Source organism: Larus michahellis, chromosome 3, assembly GCF_964199755.1.
Source record: "Larus michahellis chromosome 3, bLarMic1.1, whole genome shotgun sequence".
In the NCBI taxonomy this organism is placed as follows: Eukaryota; Metazoa; Chordata; class Aves; order Charadriiformes; family Laridae; genus Larus; species Larus michahellis.
In genome coordinates this window covers 114,754,195-114,774,756 of record NC_133898.1, presented here as the reverse complement: position 1 = coordinate 114,774,756, position 20,562 = coordinate 114,754,195, and the positions used below count along the sequence as shown (strand labels likewise).

At 42.9% G+C, this 20,562-nt stretch overlaps 1 protein-coding gene across 2 annotated transcripts in view; it reads left to right on the top strand.

Moving 5' to 3' along the window:
• The first annotated feature begins 400 nt into the window (after positions 1-400).
• Positions 401-20,562, top strand: part of ADAM17 (ADAM metallopeptidase domain 17) — a 36,226-nt gene continuing 16,064 nt past the window's right edge. Inside the window, exons 1-7 of one of the 2 annotated variants that reach the window (XM_074581812.1) lie at positions 401-649; positions 12,806-12,938; positions 14,421-14,554; positions 15,427-15,515; positions 16,463-16,631; positions 18,188-18,318; positions 20,075-20,164. In XM_074581812.1, coding sequence (XP_074437913.1) covers positions 553-649; positions 12,806-12,938; positions 14,421-14,554; positions 15,427-15,515; positions 16,463-16,631; positions 18,188-18,318; positions 20,075-20,164 — 843 coding nt within the window. In that variant the 5' untranslated portion in view covers positions 401-552. Of the gene's footprint in view, positions 650-12,805; positions 12,939-14,405; positions 14,555-15,426; positions 15,516-16,462; positions 16,632-18,187; positions 18,319-20,074; positions 20,165-20,562 lie in introns of both variants that reach the window. The other variant, XM_074581813.1, reaches the window with a different exon arrangement.

Here is a 20,562-nt window from a genome sequence, read left to right as displayed (position 1 = left end):
ACCACTGTGCGTCTGCGAAGATGTGACAAGGCTGGAATTCCCCCCAGGGCCGGCCTGCATCCTGAGCTCTCCCCAAAGAGGGGCAGCAGAAAGCCGGAGCCCCCTCCCTTTCCAGGGGAGCAACGGAAGGTCTCTGCTCCCTCCGGGAAACCGGTAAGGGCGCCAGGGCGAGGATGTCCCGAGAGAGCGAGTACACTCGGGGGGAGAAACGCTGCTCCCCGCGCCTCACGCGCTCACACCGCGGCCGTTGCCGGGGAGAGCAGCCGCGGTGGCACCGCCCACGTCGCACCAAGGGCGGGCTGTCCCCACCACCGCCCCGCAGGAGCCAGGCCCCCGGCCGGGCCTCGCCTCCCCTCAGCGCCCGGCCCCACCGCCTAAGATGGCGGCCCCGCCCGCGCCCACAATGCTCTGCGGCTCAGCCGCCGCGCTTCCGGGTGCGGGCCCAGGAGGGCGGCGGGCCCGGCACAGCGCCAGGGGTCGCGGAGAGCGAAGTTTCCCCGACCGGATGCGAACGAGCGGGCGGACGGAGCAGGAGGGAGCCGCGCCCGGACCATGAGGCTCCGACTGTGGCTGGTCCCTGCCCTGGCGTTGCTGTGGGGGCCGGGCGGGCTGGAGGCGCTGGGGCGCCCGCCGCGCCGGCAGCGCTACGGTGAGGGGCTGGGCGGGACCGCGGCGGGCGCGGGACGAGGGGTGGGTGAGGGAGAGACCACGCCGAGGGCCGGGGTAGGCTCCCCATCTCTGCTCGGGGGGGGCCCCCCGTATCTGCTCGAGGGAGGAGAGTGGGGAGGGGGGTGTGGGGCTTGGCCAGCGCTGTGGGGCGCCGTGAGGTGCCGGGGGCCGGTGGCCTGGCTGAGCGCCCGGCTGGAGGGCGGCCCCTGGCCGGGGGCGAGGCCGCGGCCTGCCGCCGTGGCTGCCTCCCGGTGGGTGTGCGCCGGGGAGCGCAGGGCGCCCTGGAGACCGGGTAGGCCCCGTCCCCTCCCGCTGTGGCGGTGGTTCCCCCTTCAGCTGAAGGCATGGCTGGTGGTGGGCGGTGTGTTTGGGGGTCGCTGCGCTCTGCAGGGGGGTGGTGAGACCACTCTTCGCACCAAGGTCTGCTGAGGAGTTTTCCTCACGGGAGTTTGCATTACATTAGAGCAGGATGATCATATAAATGGCTTCCCTTCATAGTTCTGGTTGGAGAGTCACTGTTGCAGAGAGAGCCTAAAGCTATTGCAGCTGAATGTGACTTCTAGAAAGCTTAACATGGAGGAGTACCGTTGTTTTATTTAACTTCTGTAAACTTAGTTTTGCATATAAGCTTTTACTTCGGAGTGAAGAAGTTGCAAACTTCTATTGAATAAGGAAAAGCTTATCACCGAAATGGCAGATGAGCTGTTGCGAGAAGCAATAATCAGCTCTTACCCAGTCAGATGTCCTGTCTCCAGTTGGTGCAGCCAGTGGTGACTGCTTCAAGTCCCCTTGTCTTTGCTTAGATCTCTCAGCAGATTTCCCAACAGGTGTCCGGGCTGCACCTCTGTCCCTCTCTCCCACACCTGAGGTGGAGACTTGTGGTTCTGTGGAGACCTCATCAGTTGGTGACTGCAGGGAGCTGGGAAGGAATAGGATTCAGTGGTGGACGCTCCAGGAAGCGTAACAGAAGCAGAACAAACACAGCATGTCCTTTCAACATCAGGCAGGTCAGGGAGCTCCTCAAACAGAAGTTGCATCTTGGCCTGTCAGATTTTTATGTCTTCTGAGTACCTATCTGCTTTGAATTTGTGTGATCTTTATTTGATAGTTTTTGTATTCTTGGCCTCCGTACCGTCATGCCTGGACTATGAGCTCTTCCGTTTTTTTGAAATACTGCATGGAGGAAAAACTCCTTTCTTGTGTTTCTGAACTTTGATCATTTCTGTTGTCAGAAATGGTCAATATGGAAGAATTATTCATTTTCTTCACACCTTTAGTGACTTACAGACCTATGTAATTTGTCGCCTTTGTAATCTGTCTTTTATATGTATATATAAAAGTTTATATAATAATCCTTAGTATGGGAAAAAAATCATTACTTTATTGGTCGTTACTTTTGTCTATACACTTTTTATTTGTATTGAATTTTTATTTGAGGTGTATGACCGGACTGCAAGGCAGTATTTGTGATACAAAGGTACCATGGATTTATAGTGATGAATGCTTTTGGCTTTGTTTTCTTCCTGAGTGGGATTTTTGCTTTTTTTTTGTTGTTTAGTAGTCACTCTAAGATCTCTTTTCTTTTTATTTTTTTTTTTTGAGCGGTAATAACTATGCTGAAATACTTTGCTGCATAGATATAGTGAGAATTTCTTTTCCTTGTGTTATTTTATACACTGAATTTCATCAGACTTTTTGTTCTGTCATTCAGTAATCTAAATATATAAAAGCATTTTGTGAGGCAGCTTGAAAAATCCAGGTGTGCTCCATTGTGTTACATTTATCCACACGCTTCATTCTTTCAGAAGAGCTAATATATACGAGGCACTACTTCCCTAGTATCTTATTTAGCCACAGGTCTAGTAATTCATGCTTTGTTGTTATTATTACTTTTTTGTCAGGTAGGGACATCAAGTGTATTTGTTGATTAGGCTCCTACATGATACCTGGAGTGGAGACTGGTCCTGCACTTGCCACTTTTCAGGCTGCCTGCGGCAAGCCCGGTAGTATAGTACTTGGATACCATGATTAGTAGTTGACCAGTTTAATTTTTTCAGTGCTTTGTAACTCTTGGGATAATACATTCATGTCCCGTTGACTTCTTGCTTATTTTTTTGTCTTGTTCTGAAGTCTTTTCTTGAGTCTTGGTCATCCTATCAAGACTGGCTTTCGGGCATCTTTTTAGTCTCCTCTGCAGTGAATGCTAAGGTCAATTACTCTCTTACTTTTTGCTACTGGCCTTTAGCATCCATTCTTGGGGTCATCTTTGCAGCTTACTTGTTTTACAAGCCCCTTTGATAATTTAGCTGGGTGGTTTCTTTTGGTATACAAAAGCTATTTCAGGTACTAGCCTTATGCCTTTTACAAGCTGCTCTTCAAATATCTTTGCCTACTTTACTGTGGTTTTATGTTCATCTTTTGCTGGAGTTCTGTTGTCCTCATCTTACGCACAGCTTGGTTTTCTGAAATATCTTCTTTTCCTTCTAATAATTTCAACTATGCTATTTTGAGAGCTCTCTCTAACCACAGAGCTTGAGTTTTGTGAACTGAAATCAGATTTCTGGCAAGCAGCATCTTTAAGGAAGTTTCAAGGATTACCATTTTGTGATTTCTATTAAGAACTTTCTTGCATGTTTCTCTAAAAGTTCAGTTTTTCAGGAAGGAAAAAAATGATTATACCGCAAAGAACAGAATTTGTCAAAAAATAGAATAAGTAGATATAAAGACATGGGTTATTTCCCAGCATTTTTCAGCTAAAGTAATCTTAGGGTGTGGTGCTCCAGCAGTCTAAACTGATCTAAATTGGGACTGCCACAATCCTGGCCTCAGCTTTCTGATCCCTTCCCCATTCCTGTGAGCACATTCATGGAGCTAAGCTGCCTGGAAGTTAATCGCTTTTTTTTTTTGGTAAGGGGTAGGGTGTCTGCATTTAGGTGTTTTCTGTTTGTGGAGTCCACTCCCTGGACTAGTGCACAGCATGACTGTCCAAGTCCCTGCCCTATGTGTTGGGGGATGGTAGGGGTTGTGCTCAAGGTGAGGGATGAAAGTAGGATGGTATCCACCTTGGTTTGTTGCCTTTAGATGATCTGGAAGCGGTGCTCTTTTTAATAATGTTGACAACAGGGATTAATTTCTGTGAGAAGTGTGACTACTAGTCAATACAATGACTGTCGTTATAGTTTTACCTCTGAAAAATTAATGTTAAGTCTTTTAAAATTTTTCTTTCTGTTGTTGTTTATCTTTGAAGATAACCTTTTATAACTATTAAATATTAATGCTGTTTGTCTTGGAGCTCAGAGATATCTGAATGATAACAAGTCTTAACGTACTTGAAAAGAGTAGCACTATAAATATCCAGCTTCAGTGCTGTTGAATACATCACTGAATATATCTAAAAAGCTGCTTGAATCTGTTTTACAACACAGTGGTATTAGTAGTGCACTGCCACTAAGCAGCATGTATCCAGGATTGCCCAGAATAGAGTTGATATGTAAAATGTGTCTTACTCTACCGTTATCTGTTTTTGATGAGATCTTTTTATCACAAGCTAAGCAGGGAAATAAAGAAATAAGATAGCTGTTCCTCTCCTGGGCAGATGATATTCTTTGAGTCACTCACTGGTGGTCTTTTTCTACCTATTATATTGCACTAATAAAATCTGAGGCAGGTAACATGGGCTTGAATTGTTTTTCACTGCTCAAATACCGCGCAGAACTCAAAACAAACTGCATGAGCTAAAGAAATGACACATCATATACGGTTTGGTGCAAACCTACGTAATGCACATCAAAAGACTAGAATTTACAAGTTGTTGTAAGTAAAAAAAAACAAATGATAGTAGGGTTGATGAACAAACTGGGGGAGCTGAGTCATACAGAGGGCAGCATAGAATCATTCGCAGTCAGTTTTGAATTCCGTTTCACACTTGGTGTGACAAAGCGCAGGAAGTCTGTAAGGCCAGGAGCGTAACTGGCTGCCAAAGAGTTAAGGGGTGGGAGGTTTAGTTCAGTGTCAAGAGCATGCAGTGAGATAATTAGTGACAAAATCCTTATGCAAGATTAAATTTCCTCCTTCTGGACTGAAGCATCTGTAAGAGACTAAGGCAAGACCTAGATAAGGACCAAATGACTAATTTCCCTACCATAGTCTGCCAGTTTTGTTACTGTTTCTTATCCCACTTTAATATCCTTTGAAGCAAGATTTTTTTTTTTTTGATCTATTTTGGATTGAGTTGGTTTTGCAGTTTGACTCCTCAAGCCTAACTAAGGTTGCATGTGTATGTTGCCATGCACTATGTGGAGGAGAATCCACGGACATACAAACAAATAGCAGTATATTGCAGTGTGCGATACGTGCCCAGGATGCTGTGGGATTATTTCAAAATCGTTGTAGAAATTTGTAGATGCAGTGTTTCCATAGGTGGTATTACAGGCTAAGTGATAACGTTACAGTCTGTCGTATGCTTTGTCTCCATGTAAGCAGCAAATGCTTCATATAGATGTGGTCTTATTGAATGCAAATTATCAATGTGATTTTTTTTGTGTTGTGGATTGGCCACCTATTCTGTGGAGGTACTTAATATCAAGGTTTTAAAGTACTTTTCTCAGGTTTGTTTTCTTTTGTTCATGTGAATCAGTCAATGTTTCCATTTCCAACTAAAAAAAAAAAAGAAAATGTGATAAAAGTGTAATTCCAAGAGAAGTACTCAAAGTCAAGAAAGTGAAGTATGTCAACACTAGATTAAATTCTAATTATTAAGAATTATTAAGAACATAAGTGCTCAGTGTGAGTTTGGTTTTCAGTACTGCCAGTTTGGTCTGACCTCTAAGCAGCCAGAAAGGAAAATTCTTGTTTGCATTTAAGATTTGTGGTGGTTTTATTTTCCTTTACCCTCACTGTAAAAATGGAGAACTTCACTGCTGCTGTTTGTTGCTGATAGCAGCAGTGACTCATCTCGGTTTCACGCTTCTGCTACTCTGGAATTTTTTTTGTGTGTGTGCAGAAGCCCCAGTGTGGGTTTCTGCTCTGTGGCTGGAAGAGCCGAGCAAGGAAGCGCAACCAGCCAGCCCTTCAGCACAGGGTTCTCCTGATTGCTCTCTAATGTTACACCAGGATTTAATTATGTGTTTAGTAGTCAGGAGAGATTTATCTTTGAGATAGAAGTTTATATTTAACTTCTGTTATAAATAGGTTGATTCCCCCCCCCCGGCTTTTTTATAAACTGCAGGAGTTTGAGTTTGCCTGTTTCCCAGGCTGATTAAGGGAAGTCCTTTGCTGTGTGTAATAAAAGGTTAACCAAGAGCCAGGTTTCTTTAACAAAGAGCAGTACATCCTGCTGTCCTGTTCTACAGATTTCATATGCTATACTCAAACTTGCCTGTTCTGGGGATACCCTGCAACCCTCTCAATGGTTCTGATGGTCTTCCTGGTGTCTTCTGGTCTTGCAGGTTTATGAGACCGTACTGCTTGCCAGCCTGCAGCTAGTATGCTTTTTATCCCATATTTATGTCACTTGTGCCCTGCATCTCTTCACAATATCCATCCCTGTCGTCTTGTGCTACTCCTAATATGCATTATTTGTACTTTTTTTTCCTCCTTGCTACTTGCATTTTTAACCTGTGTAGGTACATGGACAGGGGGGTGGGATGGGAAGGGGGCTCTGTTAGGCGGGGAGGCACCTATAGCTGCCACCCGCTTGATGCTGATCTGTAATTATGGAGCTGTTGAACAAGAACATGGTATCCCTTGCATTCCCCGGTTTCCTTTCTCACCTTTTCAGATAGTTAATGAAATCCTAAAGCTCTGCCCCTCAGTGTCTGTGACGTAACTTGAAGTTTGGAAGATTGTGTCTGAGTGAGTCCATAGTCATATCCGCAAGGAGAAGAGATGCAGTCAGATGGCGAGAAGGGGTTGGTCTCACATGTGTAGCCCAGACAGTAATTAGTCTCTATCTAGAACTGGTTCCGCTCAAACTTATTTTGTGACAGAGCAGGATTTAGTGGTGTGGTATCTAAGCACATCTAAGTAGTAAGGCTGACAGTTTTTGGAGAGCCAGACAAATGATCTATTTCCAGAGAAGACTACATCCTGTGACTTGGCTGTTCTTGTCCGCAGGATATGTGAAAGCATGTGGTTTTTGGGGTGGGTTTTTTTGAGCATCAAGTCATATGATGCTGTTCTGGTTTAAGATGAGACAGCTGTATTGCCCTGGTTTCACTTTGAATATGAGGATGTTAATTCAGTGGGCTTCCTTATGTTTTTTATAATGTCAATATTTGAGCAGGATATTGCTTTCCCCCTCCAAAAAAAGTGCTTTCTACTTTCACTGATAGCACAGACTGAGTTAATAAATCAAGTAGATCAAACAGAATAAATTTTGTTCCTCACTGGTCCCTATTTAAGATGTGTTTAGTGAAGGAGAAAATTTGCAAGGTTGGAAGTGTGTGAGGTAACATGTAGGAGTCATTGGGTGTATTCGGCTGTACTCAAACCCATCAGAAATAGCAGTTTAAATATCTGTATGACTTCTGCTAAACAGAATTTGCACCCTTAAGGAAGTGTTTGTGCTGTTCAGAAACAGATGTCTGTTTTACTGTAGGGGAAAAAAAACTTCGGAGTAGTATAAGCGTGCAGCTGAACAAGTTTTTTCTAAGACGAGCTAGAGGGTGCTTTGTAGGTTAAGTTTTCGTGGTGCATTTCGCTGGGCATTTCTCAACGTGTGATAAGTACAGAGTAGTTTAGCCTGTGTAACTGCAGGGAAACTGTACTATGGAGTAGCTGGTAGACAGTAAATAGTCAGCCTACCTTTACCTCCCAGTGCGAGGTCTGTGTAACCGTACCCTGAGGCTTTGTCTGTGCTGGTGACTAACTGGATTCGGTCACCTTGTTTTCTCACGTGGCTCAGCAAGTTTGGTGCAGCTGGGATCAAGTCAAAAACATGCCTTTTAAAACATTCAGCAATGCTGATGTGGCTGGCCCTTCTTACTAACAGGTTTGTCTAGAAATGTCTTTAAACAGAGTGTAAACCTTTATCCTGTTATGTTTTATAAGCAGTCTGACATACATTTAGTTCTTACTTTCAGCCTGTTTCTCACACAACTTCTGTTCACGTATACTTGATGAGCAAAACAGCAGCCACTCTTTGGTGGAAACAAGTAAACACGATTTATCTAAACTGTTAAAAGCATGGGTTGTTTCACATGGGATAAGCATTTCAATTCACTTTGTTTTCCGTCTTTGGCAACGGCTCTGTACCAGATGTACCAGAGAAAGATGTAACAGCACGTGTAATGAGCTGTTACAGAACAGCTTTCCCACAGATGGATCTTTTCAATGCATCCTCTTCATCAACAGTCTCCTAAAAGCAGTGCAAACTGTTACGAGAAGGTACCCATAAACATTTAGGCATGACTGCATCCTGCCTGGTGAAGACCATGTGTGTGCCCAGTTGAGATATGGATATATTGAGGTATGAATACATTGGCCTTCTCCATTAGCATTCCCTGGAATGGTGCTCCAGTCAAACGATCCCTCTGTATTGCAGCCAGTAACCGACTGTTACCACAAACAGCGGGGCAGCTGTTTTGTGTGCGGTGATGGAGACTTGCTTTAGCTCTTATGGTTAAGGTTGGAAAGACTCCAGAATGTGTTCCAAATTCTGACTGAGGCTGTGAATTATATTTGAAGTGGCTGTATTTGGTTACTTTAATTAAAATATTTTTATGTATAAAGAGGGTCATCATCTAAATAATAATAATAATAAAAAAAAGTAATAGCAATAAAGAATATGGAGCCCTTCAATCATTCAGTCACTCCCCAGCTGAATCAGAAACATTGTTATTAGCCGCTCAGAAGCTTTTGTTAAGCATTTGGTATCCATTGGAAGTCAGCTCAAAATTAGTGCGCAGATGGTAGTCAATGAGTGCAACACAAAATACAGGCTGGAGCCCTTTTTTCAGACTTGGAGGTACCAATGATTTAACAGTCACACAGCAAGCTCCTCCCCAAGCCTGTTTGCTGTGCTTGTTCTAGGGCTGCTCTCTGTAGGCTTGCCCTCCCATCCCAGTGCCTTTTGACAGGAGGTTTATTTCTGCTTTTATTCCCTTTGGGATGGTTGGAGAAGTAACTGCAATCTTTCCTGCGGACCCCTCTGATGCTCTTGTGGTCATTTTTAAATCTGAAAGTAATATTTTAAAATATATTGGGTCTTGTGTTTTAAGTGGAGACATTTTCTATCATTGGATATTTGTGAAGAGAGTTTTTTAAAATATTAATTATATCTTCTGGATTAAAACTTCATGCTTCTAGATAAGCTTAACCTTTCTATAAATACTGCAGTTCAAAAGAGTGCTTGTGAAATGGCTGACTTGCCACATTTACTTGTTGCTTTCCGGGCAGTAGGCTGGGCGTGAGATCATGGGAATTTACTGTTCTGCTTACGAAAGCTGAGCTGGTTGGAGAAGGATGCCATTGGTATTTCAATTGGTAGCTGAGCACTTGAAGAGAAACCTCCTCTTTTAAAAAATATGCGGTGGGCTCTGACTCAGTGAGCTAAGCAGTTGCCCAGCACGTTCTTGAGCTCTTTGCTGCTGGAGCACCCTGCTGCAATGCGTACTGGCCCATAATTTACTTTAAAGATACTTTGCTGTGTCTCGTAAGTTGCAAAGTGTAGTGGCGATTGCCTTTTAGCCTCGAAATGAGGTGGAAGAAAAGGAGGAAACAGTTGGTGAGTTCAAAGCTGGGGACAGAGGTAAAGTTACTGCTGTGGATTTCTTCTTGGGGACTTTGGGGTTATCGTCTGTGTCACCAATGTTCCTTCCCTGTTTCTCTTACAAACCTGAGATGTGTTATGGTCTGGCAAGGTCATGTCCCACTTCCTCCAGGGATCAAGGCGCAATGAGGTGAAGGCTGGCAGTCGTAAACAAACAAATATTCATGATATCCGGATGAAATTTAGGTCTCCTGCAAAAAGAGAGGAATGCAGAAATCTAGGAGGGGGCAGAAGGGAAGGAACCACAGGAAAGTGGTCTGGGAAGACCTGAGTCAGCTCAGTGCTGTTGAAGCCCCTGGGAAATGGCTGTTGGACCATAGTGAAGATAATGAGGAAGGAATGCCAAAAAGATTATTAAACTTGAATAAAAAGTAGTCAAGTATATGCCTGCTGTGGCTCCCATCCACAGACTGCTGTACAGTTGGACTCTGTACAGTTCTGTTTTTTTTTTTTAAATAATGACACTTCATCTTTTATTTTCAGTAAGCCATGACCATGGATTCATTTTCATGGTATGAAAATTTTACAGAAAAAATTTGGTTTGAGTGTGTAACCAGTATATTTTTTCCACATCCTTCTGATACCTGAATTAGTTCACAGATTTATGTCTAGCAGCAGCATGTCTTCAGCCTTTACTTATGTCGCAAGTAAAATTAAAAGCAAACAAATTTAGGAAGGGTAAGAGGAAATACGAACAAGTGCATTCTTGTTTCAGGGTTACAGGAACTAGGAGTGTCCTGTGCTTCATTTGTTACTTTAACAGAATCATCTTACTCATGTTCATCAACTCTGTAGGTCTTGCTCTTGCTACCTTTCCGGTGTCTCTGTGAGGCATTTCTGGAAGGGTGTTTGTGTGTAGTAAGGTGGAGCAGGGCTTCTGAAGTTCTCCTTGCCTACCAAATAAAAGAACGTAATTTCTTTAGCAGACTTCTCAGGTCTCTTGCCATGAAACTGGGACATTTTGTCTGGCCACGGTGGCAGCTGCATCTTGCTTTTTGGCATGACCCTCCTCCTGGTTCTGGGCAGTATTTTGGAAGCAGAGGTGGAAAGGGGCAGGAGGAGTAGTGTTTTGCAGCTGGAATTGTGCCCCTTGGGCAGACCTTGTGCTTGGCAAGTCCCCGTGTCAGCAAGTCCCAGTGTCAGTAAGTCCCCAAACAGCGCAGGAGTGGTACCACACCTCTCTTGATTCATGGCCCACACACTTGCTCTGTATCACAAACCAACACTTGGTATCCCATATATCAACATTCACTTTAATTGAGGGGTCTGCTCTAGCTGACGGTGTGTTGAAAGACTCTCAAATTTAATTAAAACAATTTAGGACTAGACAGTTTAATGAGGCTTTTTCCAGAATTGATTTTCCCTGCCTGTCCCTACCCTTCTCCCAGGTGGTTCTGGATGAGGGCAGGTGCCAGACCATAAGCAATGAATTTTGATGGGCTTTTTAAAGAAAAGGGATGTTTTGGGGGGTTTTAGGTATTTGGTCACTGTGTGGCTCTAGTGAACCTTCTCTGCAGCGTGTGGCAAGCTACCGATGATGGCACTGCCTGGCATGCAGCAACTGGGCACATAAGGGGAAAAAAACGCAACATGAAGAAGGTGGTGGAAACTTAGTTTTGCATATAACCCGAAACGCATGGTAATCGATTGCAGGTGCTCTCGACCTGTGGGTTGTAAACAGAAATCAGGAAATTGCAACTGCACTGCCCTTCCTGCGTTGCTCAACAGCAGGGGAGTGGCAGCCAGGTGGGAGAAGCCTGGGAGCCGCTGCTCCGTGGCTTCCGCTGCAGAAGGCAGCTGTGTTGCCAGTCTGTCACTTTGCTAGTAGGTCTGATGAAGGGCCAAGAGGGCTGTGAGGTCATCTTTTCCTTCTGCAGCACCCTCACTTCCAGTGTACACAAGCACATGAGTACACATACACTGGTGGTGAATTCTCCTCCCCCTCATAAAATAAAAAGGGAGGTGCTTGCCTTGGCCCAAACAGTGTGCCTGTTTTTAAAGGCTTTCTTGGGCTTTAGAGGCATGATGGTACTGAGTGTCAGGTTTTAAAAAAGAAAAAAAAGAACACCAAACTTCAGGAGGTATACCAGTCTGCATTTCAAGTTGGCAATCTTCACTTGTTGCACAAGAGCCAGTAAAACTCAGCTTCCTAGTGATGCTGCTCACTTAAAAGTCCAATAAAATGCATGAGGTTACTTTGCTGGGTGGCTCGCTAGTGACTGGGGGCTCTGAAGAGGTGGAAGGACATCTTCGTTAATAAACCCCCACTTTGGTAGCTGTCATATCTGGTTTAGAAGCATAACTGGAAATGGAGGGGAAAAATGATTTTTTTTTTTAATAAAAAATGACTGGATGAGCACTTCTGCCTCTTGTAAAACACAGTTGACTCCACATTTGGTGCAGTGAAAAGCATGAACGCCCCTGTCAGAGAAGGAAGATGGTGATGTGGGAATAAGGGCCTCTAAGGCTGTAAATAGCAAATTAATTGATCAGTGCTGGTGGAAGTGAAGGCTGTTGTCAGGTGTCTCGCTGGGTTGTGGGTGCTCTGGAATGGAAGAGCCTGGGCGGGGGGGGGGGTGCTCCTGGAGAAGGGCTGCCTTAGAAAGCAGCAAGAGGCTTTATCAGCAAGAGTCAAACACTGTTGGGAACTGTTTAGAGCACTTGTTAACAGTGGAAGCATCTGCAGAATATTGGCCTGAATTTGTAATTTGTGTGCCGCTCCCCATAGGGGTTTGGGCCCTTCGTCTCCCTCCTCTGAGCAAGTTTTCACGTTCTGAGTAGGGAAATCAAAGGTGTTCTGCATGATGATAAGGTACTGAGAAACCGGGGTACCTGGAGGTGCCTCATATGAGCTGCCTCATTAGTTATTTCTGATTGATTGAGCTGTGCAGCCATCTGTTTTCTGACTACTGTCAGACAGAAAGGTAATAAATGGAGTCCTGATCTGCAGTGAATTTGGTAGAAGTTTCCTTGGTTAAATTATTTTCTTCCTCAGACTCGCGTGGGGACCAGCAGGTGGGGAGGAGAGTGATTCACACCAGAGAAGTGCGGATACTCTCCCCAGTTTCCAGAGGGCAGCCAGGGAGGGCATTGGCTCTCCACAGCTGTGGCAGTAAAAATGATAGCTTGGTTGCTCTAAAATTGCTATGAGAATTGAGCTAAATTCTTTGTTTGCCTTTCTCAGATCGTGTCCTGTCTCACACAATTTCTACTTGCCTGCACAAAATGCACATTTACAACAGTTATCCTAAAATTAGAGCAAACTGTGATCTTGCTGTTGGAATGGGAGGCTCTGTTTTGCTGTTATGTGTGTGCGTTTGTGAAAGAAAGAGTCTCTTGAAACTAAAACTTCCCTTGTTCTTCCAGACACAGTTGAGTCCATGCTTTCACACTACGACATCCTTTCTCAGTCTAGCATCCAGCAACACTCACTGAAGAAGAGGGATCTCCAGCCTGAGACTCATGTGGAGAGGCTCTTAAGTTTTTCAGCCTTGCAAAGGTAACTAAATCATCAGCAACAGAACAGTTGCTGATTATTTCAGTTTACATGATGACTAATATGCAGTTCCAAACCCAGAAATAGTTATCTTGTTTTCTGTCATGACTGGCCAGTTCTCATAAATTAGTGATCTGCATGGTTATATGACTTCAGAGAGGCTTGGGGGAAACAGAAAAATGAGTTGCATTGTATCGCTGTGTTTGCTGAAGCGTCAGTGATTTTAAGATTTCTTTTGCTTTGTTCTTAGCTTTAGTTTCATGTAGATTACTTCCACTGATTGGGTTGGATCCCACTACCTCATCTTGGCAACATAGTCATGCTTCTGGACTGTCCTCTGTTTCTCGAAAATCTCTGCCTTCAGTTTGGGGAGTGCATGTGGTCTGTTGCCCAAGAGTTTAATTTTATTTTTTTTTCATGGAGGTTTAATCCTCTTCCTACTGAGTGTAAATTTCCCATTCAATAAAACAGTTTAATGTTTTTGGTTTTTTGTTGGTTTTTTTTGGTTTTTTTTTTTGTTTTTACAAGATGGGAAATAGAAGCACAGGTGAAAGGGGAAGCAGAGGTAGAAGAGAGCAAGCACAAAGGTTGTAGGGATGCTGTTCTGAGTGCCAGAAGAGTGCCTGACAGGTATCAGAGTGCTGAAATTGTGAATCTGAAATGGGGGAGTAGGGTGAGAATAACGCTTTGTATTAATTAACAAGTGTAGGTTGATTTTGTTCATCTGACGTCTTTGTCTACAGAGTTCTCGTGTGCTTTCCCCATCTGTCATCTACAACTACAACTGTCATGCAAGTTGTGAATATTTTTTAAATCTCTAAATGCTTGGAGTGGGGTAGCAAGTATAAAAGGTTCTTGGGATCAAATGTCTGGCTGTCCCTGTCTTGAACTGCCTCACGCGCCCTGACTTTATGGCGAGGTTGCAATACTGCCAATGATAATTGCAGAATAATTGCAGAGGGGCATACCAAACATCTTTGACCCAAACCCACATAAACCAAGAGCCCATGTGGCTCCTTCCAGAGAAGGTACTCTGCTTACTTCTTGGGATAGCCTTTGGTTTTTTTGACACTTTGTCATAAAAATCTACAGAGTTCAGATTTCTTATATTCTTCTGACTATTATTTTGGAAAATAAGAACTTTAAGATAATTTAACTTCAAATAGGTAAACAAATTCCTTCGTCTGATCTTCTATTAATAGGTACTGGTAACTGGTTTTGCTTGACTGCCTATGGAGAAGGTGCATCATGAGCAAACCATGACTGTTTGGGGTGAAGGGTGTGTAGGGTTTTGTTTTTAATTGAACATCTTTGACGCTTTAAAATTTTAACGTTTACAGTTATGACTTATGCAGCATATGTTTTTGTAACCTGCTTATCAGAGTTAATGCTTTTGAATGTCTTTGTTCAGTAAAATGGGGACTGGATGTGTCTGGTTTTTGTAATACTTTGCTTAAAAATAAATGGAAGTAAATTCTTTTACAGGCACTTTAAATTGTACTTAACTGCAACTGCTGAACACTTTTCAGAAAAATTTCAAGCATTAATTGTGAATGGTGAAGGCAAGGAAAAGGAGTATCGTGTTCAATGGCAAGACTTTTTCACTGGACATGTCGTTGGTTAGTATGGACTAGACTGTGTTTCAGTACTGAGAAGGCACAGCTTTGCACAAGTCTCTTGGCCAAAGGAAATGGTATATTGCCCTCATTTTCATCAGATATGATTAGAATGAACAACTAAACTTAATTCTCATGCCGCTTGGGTTTTCTGGGTTTTTTGGTGGGTTTGGGATTTGGGGTTTTTTGAGTTATTGCACCAAGGTTCTAATATTAGGACTCTTTGGTTTGGCAGAACACAAAGGTATAATTTACTCAGGCAGCGGCTTGTGATTTTTTTTGAAAATGATGATGGTGGCTTTAATTACAACTGGAATGTAGGACTTAAGCGTTCCTTGTCCTGGAACACAAAGTCCAGGTAGTGATGATGAAGTGTTGCCCAGATTGTTATATTAAAAGTCTTTACGATGGTTCTTTGCAGACTGCTTTTCTGCAAAGAAAGGGTATCTTTCTGATGTTTCTGCTAAGTTGTTTTGATTTTTATGTTGCCTTTGTGATGTGGTGAAAGTCTTTTCCACTGGAATGCAGGCTGACGCCGTGAAACTGCTGTCTGATAGTGGTAAGATGCAAGCTGCTTTTGCTGGCAGAAATATTCTGTGTCCCATTACTAATCCCCACAGCCACCTCAACACTTTCTGCAAAATTATCAATTAAATCTAAGTCTTGATGGCTATGATCATGGGGAAGTTAAGGCTGGGGGACAGTGATGGTTCTTTTTTTTTGTTTTCTGTAAACCGGACAATATAGTGTTCTTCGGAGACTGAGGAAGACAATTTGACTTGAAGTTTAAAGCAAATTAAAAAAAAAAAGCATCTGTGCAGGAGTGCATGCGAATAGAGCCAAGTTAATTTATTTTTTCCTTGCTTATGTTAAAGGAAAGCATAATTCCAAGGTTGTGGCGCATATTGGGGATGAAGACTTTACAGTAAGAATTAATACTGATGGAGAAGAATACAATATAGAGGTACACGTTACTGTTGAAAGCAACATTCAGACAATCATCTCTTTTCCCTGTTGGTGTTTCTGGTTAATTGCATTGACAACTCTGTAGCTCATAATATACTTGGTGGTGGTGTTTGTTCTGGGGTGAGGAGGGAGAGAAATGTGAAACAACTTTGACTTTCACCAGTGCTGAGTTTTATTAGTGAGTGACATTCTCTAACATTAGCATGTTTTAGATACATCAGGGAGAAGGTATGTTTCAAACAGGAAGGGGTTTTAGAAATAGAAATGGATAACATTAGTAGTTAGTGGTGATCATGTTCTCTAGAATAACAAACTGTGCAGCTTTCTGAAGAGAGCTGAGCTCTGTTGAGCTTTCTAAAATTTTGGCTTTTGTTACAGTTTGGAATTTTTCCCATTCTTCTGGCTTTATTTGAAAATCTGTTATTTTTCCCTGCTCCCTTGTTTCTGTTTTTCACCACTTTCATTGCTTGTGTTATTTTAGACTATTGGTTTAAAAAAATATTCAACAAATATATAATTAGAGACTATCCTAATGAGTTGTTAAGTGCAGTATATTCCCAGACACAAGCTGTATTAGAATGGCTGAATAACAGTAATTATGACTGTTATATGGATATTGTAATTGTCTCCAAACCCAAGGATATGCAGAATTATGGGTAAACCTGGGAAATCCAGTCATGTTAAAGTGTAAAAATGTGATTAGAATACCCAAACCAATGTACTTGTGTTTTACATTAAGATCATATAATAGCTCTTTGATTGTGATTTAAAGCATTTTTGTGTTTGTGGTCCAGAGTCATAGTCCAATGCATTTGTGTGTGTTGTACGTGTAAAGCTGTGGAGATTTCATGGTACATACATATAATTTTTTTACTTACATAGACTTAGTCTTTGCATTCACTGTGTTCCTAACTAATTGCATTTTTGTTTGTCTTCTCCCGTCAGCCACTGTGGAGATTTGTAGATAATGTGCAGGATGAAAGACTGCTGGTCTACAGATCTGAAGATATTAAAGATTTCTCAAGATTGCAGTCCCCCAAAGTGTGCGGTTACTTAAAGCTGAACGAAGAAGAACTGTTGCCAAAAGGACTGGAAGACAGGAAACAAAATGAAGGTGAGCGTCCGTGCCTTGGGAGAGCAGTGTCTTCAAAACAAACGCTTGAATTTTGGCTATATCAGCGAGTAAGATCAGAACCTGGGCAATAATCTGCGTTGCTGCTCCTAGTTTAACTATTAGCTCTTTAAATTCATTGATGGGGGGGAAAAAAACAGCACTCTTCCTCATGCCCATCCCCATCCAAAAAAGCCCAACCACAGAATCACAGAATCTTCGTGGTTGGAAAGGACCCTTAAGATCATTGAGTCCAACCAAACAACCTACAATCTCTGCCACTGGAGCATGCCCTGAAGTGCCAAATCTAGACGTTTCTTAAACACCTCTAGGGATGGTGACTCGGCCACCTCCCTGGGCAGGCTGTTCCAGTGCCTGACCACTCTTTCAGTAAAGGAATTCTTCCTAATATCTAATCTAAAGCTCCCCTGGCACAACTTCAGACCATTTCCTCTGGTCCTGTCATTATTCACTTGGGAGAAGAGGCCAACACCCATCTCTCTCCAACCTCCTTTCAGGCAGTTGTAGAGGGCAATGAGGTCTCCTCTCAGCCTCCTCTTCTCCAAGCTAAACATGCCCAGCTCCCTCAGCCTCTCCTCAGGTGACCTGGTCTCCAGACCCCTCACCAGCCTGGTAGCTCTCCTCTGGACACACTCCAGCACTTCAATGTCCCTCTTGTACAGTGAGGCCCAGAACTGAACACAGCACTCGAGGTGAGGCCTCACCAGTGCCGACTACAGAGGCACCATCACTTCCCTGCTCCTGCTGGCCACGCTATTCCTGATACAAGCCAGGATGCTGTTGGCCCTCTTGGCCACCTGGGCACACTGCTGGCTCATGTTAAGCTGGTCGTCCACCAGCACCCCCAGGTCCTTTTCTGCTGGGCAGCTTTCCAGCCACTCTTCCCCAAGCCTGTAGCGTTGCTTGGGGTTGTTGTGACTGAAATGCAGGACCTGCAACTGATGAAAGGAAGAAACTGTCACTCAGGGCATGTTTCTTCCTGGCTTGTTGAAAGGATGTTTGGCCCTACCAAAGTGTAGGCTAAGGAGAGGAAGTGATTTCATCAGGCCTAAGCGGTGTTTGTTGTGATAGCTGGCAGCAATGTAGGTACACTTTTGAAGGTGAACATTAAAACAACTTAGTATCTGTGCCCTGTGCACCTGGTGGTGACTCAAAGAATCCATCTTTTGCTGTGATGGCGTTTTGAGACTTTTTGGTCCCTTTTTCCTCCATCCTTTGCTGTGTCAGCAGAGGTTGGGTTAATGACTAGGAACAAGAGGAGGAGAGGTGTTAAGGCTGAGGCGATGACCATAAAAGCTCTATAGGTAAATCTGTTGAATAACTCAATTTTGCTACTATACTTACGTTTCCTTACAAGAAGTTTGAAGACTCTTATGAAAACAAAATTTAAAAGTAGTTACTAAAAAAACCTTTAAACTAAACATCCCCATTCTGCCCTCAGAAACCCACCCAAACTCACATTCATGTCCTAAATAAGGACACAGCAATGGCAGTTTTACTGAGTGCTTATTTAATTTTATTTAAAATGTTCACATTAGCAAGCATCCATCGGAAAAAAAGAGCTGTTCCAGAGACCTCCAAAAACACGTGCAAGATGCTGGTAGTGGCAGATCATCGTTTTTTCAAGTATATGGGCCGTGGGGAAGAGAGTACCACTATAAACTATTTGGTAAGTTAAATATACTCTGTTACCATTTGCTAGAATAAATTCAGGAAAAAATAGTGATGCAGTAGTTAAAACAATGTACAGCTTATACTACTTCTGTACAACATAATGTATTTACTTCTCATGGCTATGTGTGCTTTTTACCTGGGAAGATGCCAAATCATGCTTTAAAAATATTTTATAATGGTGATACTGTAGTTAAACAATCTTCAAGTTTCACTTATAAACAAATCCTTTACCTTCACATACTTCTCATGGCTGTGCTGATTTCTACCTAAGAAATTTTCTTTTTCTAGTCAGAGCTTTAGAATCTCCTGGATTTTGAAATCCACTGCTAACAATCCAAGCATCTTTATAGTTCAAGCACACTTAAAGCTCATAGGAGAGGCAAACCCAACTTGTATAGATCCCCCTCCCCCTCCAGATTCTTCCAGGATCTGCTGTCTAGAACAATAAAATTAGAAGCAGGCATGGTAAACAATTTAATTGTACATAGGTGTTGTGGGTTAACCCTAGCAGGCAGCTCAGCTCCTCCCAGCCGCTCGCTTACTCCTCCCTGGTGGAACGGGGAGAGAATCGGAAGAGTAAAGGTGTGAGACAACTTGTGGGTTGAGATAAAAACAATTTAAAGCAAAAGCTGCACACACAAACAAAGCAAAATAAGGAATTAATTTGCTGCTTCCCATAGCAGGCAGGTGTTTATCCATCCTCAGGAAAGCAAGGCTCCATCACGTGTACAGCTTACCAAGTAACTCAGCCAAAACCAGTACAATTGAATTGTCTACCTGACAACTTTTTGTGAAATAGAACACCTGCCCACAGCCTTTCAGCAGAAGTGGAGAGTATGGGTTTGGGGACTGGAGACAAAAACACATGAAACCACTTCTGGAGGTCTGTTGTTTGTCAAGAGTCTCTTTCTGCGCCTGAATCTTTGAAATGCTAATCACTCTGTTCCACCTTTGCTGGCTTTTTGACCTTTCTGTCCCAGAAATGTTTACATTCCCTAGGTAACGGAGCCTCAATTTGTGTGTTTGCAGAGATGTTATTATCTCAGCATCTGACATATGTTGAGACTAGCTTACTCTTGTGTTTCCTAGGTAGATGCGTACTGTTAACAACGCAGTGATTGGAAAACTCAAGCATAAGCTGTTATCGAGTGTCTCTGAACGTCCCTTCTCATTCTGAGCAAGTTTGATGGCTTATATTTAGTAGAAGGTGTTTTTTAGGAAGATGAGAACAGCTTGAAAAGAGAGGTATTGATAGTGAGCACTGATGAGAGACTTTCTGGAACCTTGTGCCTGAACCATGATGAGGAAAATAACAGGTTTTTGGCTGGGAGAGGGAAGCAAGCCTCAGGGGTCAGTTAAACTAGTTAAGCATCGTGCTAAAACAAAGCAGTAAAAACAACTCCCTCCTCTGCCCTTCCCCTCAAAGAAACATGGAAATCTCATATATGAACAAAGGGTTTCCCAAGATGTTCTTAATATTGTTGCTCTTCCACTACACAAATGAAAGCGATAAATGGGAAAGTTTGTACTGCTTTTTTATGATGGAAAATTTTCAAGGGTATTTGATAATAGTCTCTGGATCCAAGTGCTGTTGTTTTTGGATTGGTGAGTATGTCTGTTATGTTATATGAGGTTCAGTCTTAATTTGAAGTGGGTGTTTCTAGAAAAGTATGTTGCAGCTTCTCTGAGTGTCTTAAACTTTATTACATGAAAGCTCAGAACTAAATAACTTGTTTTTCTTTTCTGTGTAGATTGAATTGATAGACAGAGTAGATGACATCTACCGAAATACTTCCTGGGACAATGGAGCCTTCAATGGGTACGGCATACAGATAGAGCAGGTATTGACTCAACTATGCAAAGGGTTTCCAATTTAAAGGATAAGAATATGGTTTAGATATCAGGGTTTCTGATTATTTTATCTGGATTAGAGCTAAAATAATCAAATCCTACATTATTAACTCCAGCCAGGAGCGCTCTGAAAGATCATCTTGCCAGAGGTGATGTTTAATGATCTGACACAGCATGCCCGTGTTCCTTGCAGTATTTGAGACGGGAGTTTTTAGGGAGTATCTTTCCATAGTTAATCTCAATTCACAGGTGCTGGGTTTTTTTGGTCCTGAATATAAGCGATTCTTGTTTCTGCCAGATGTACTCTTATGCATGTATTTAATGCTTGTGTTTAAGTGCTTAGCTTACAAAACCTGAGTGGGCCTTGAACACAGATGAAAAAACACAA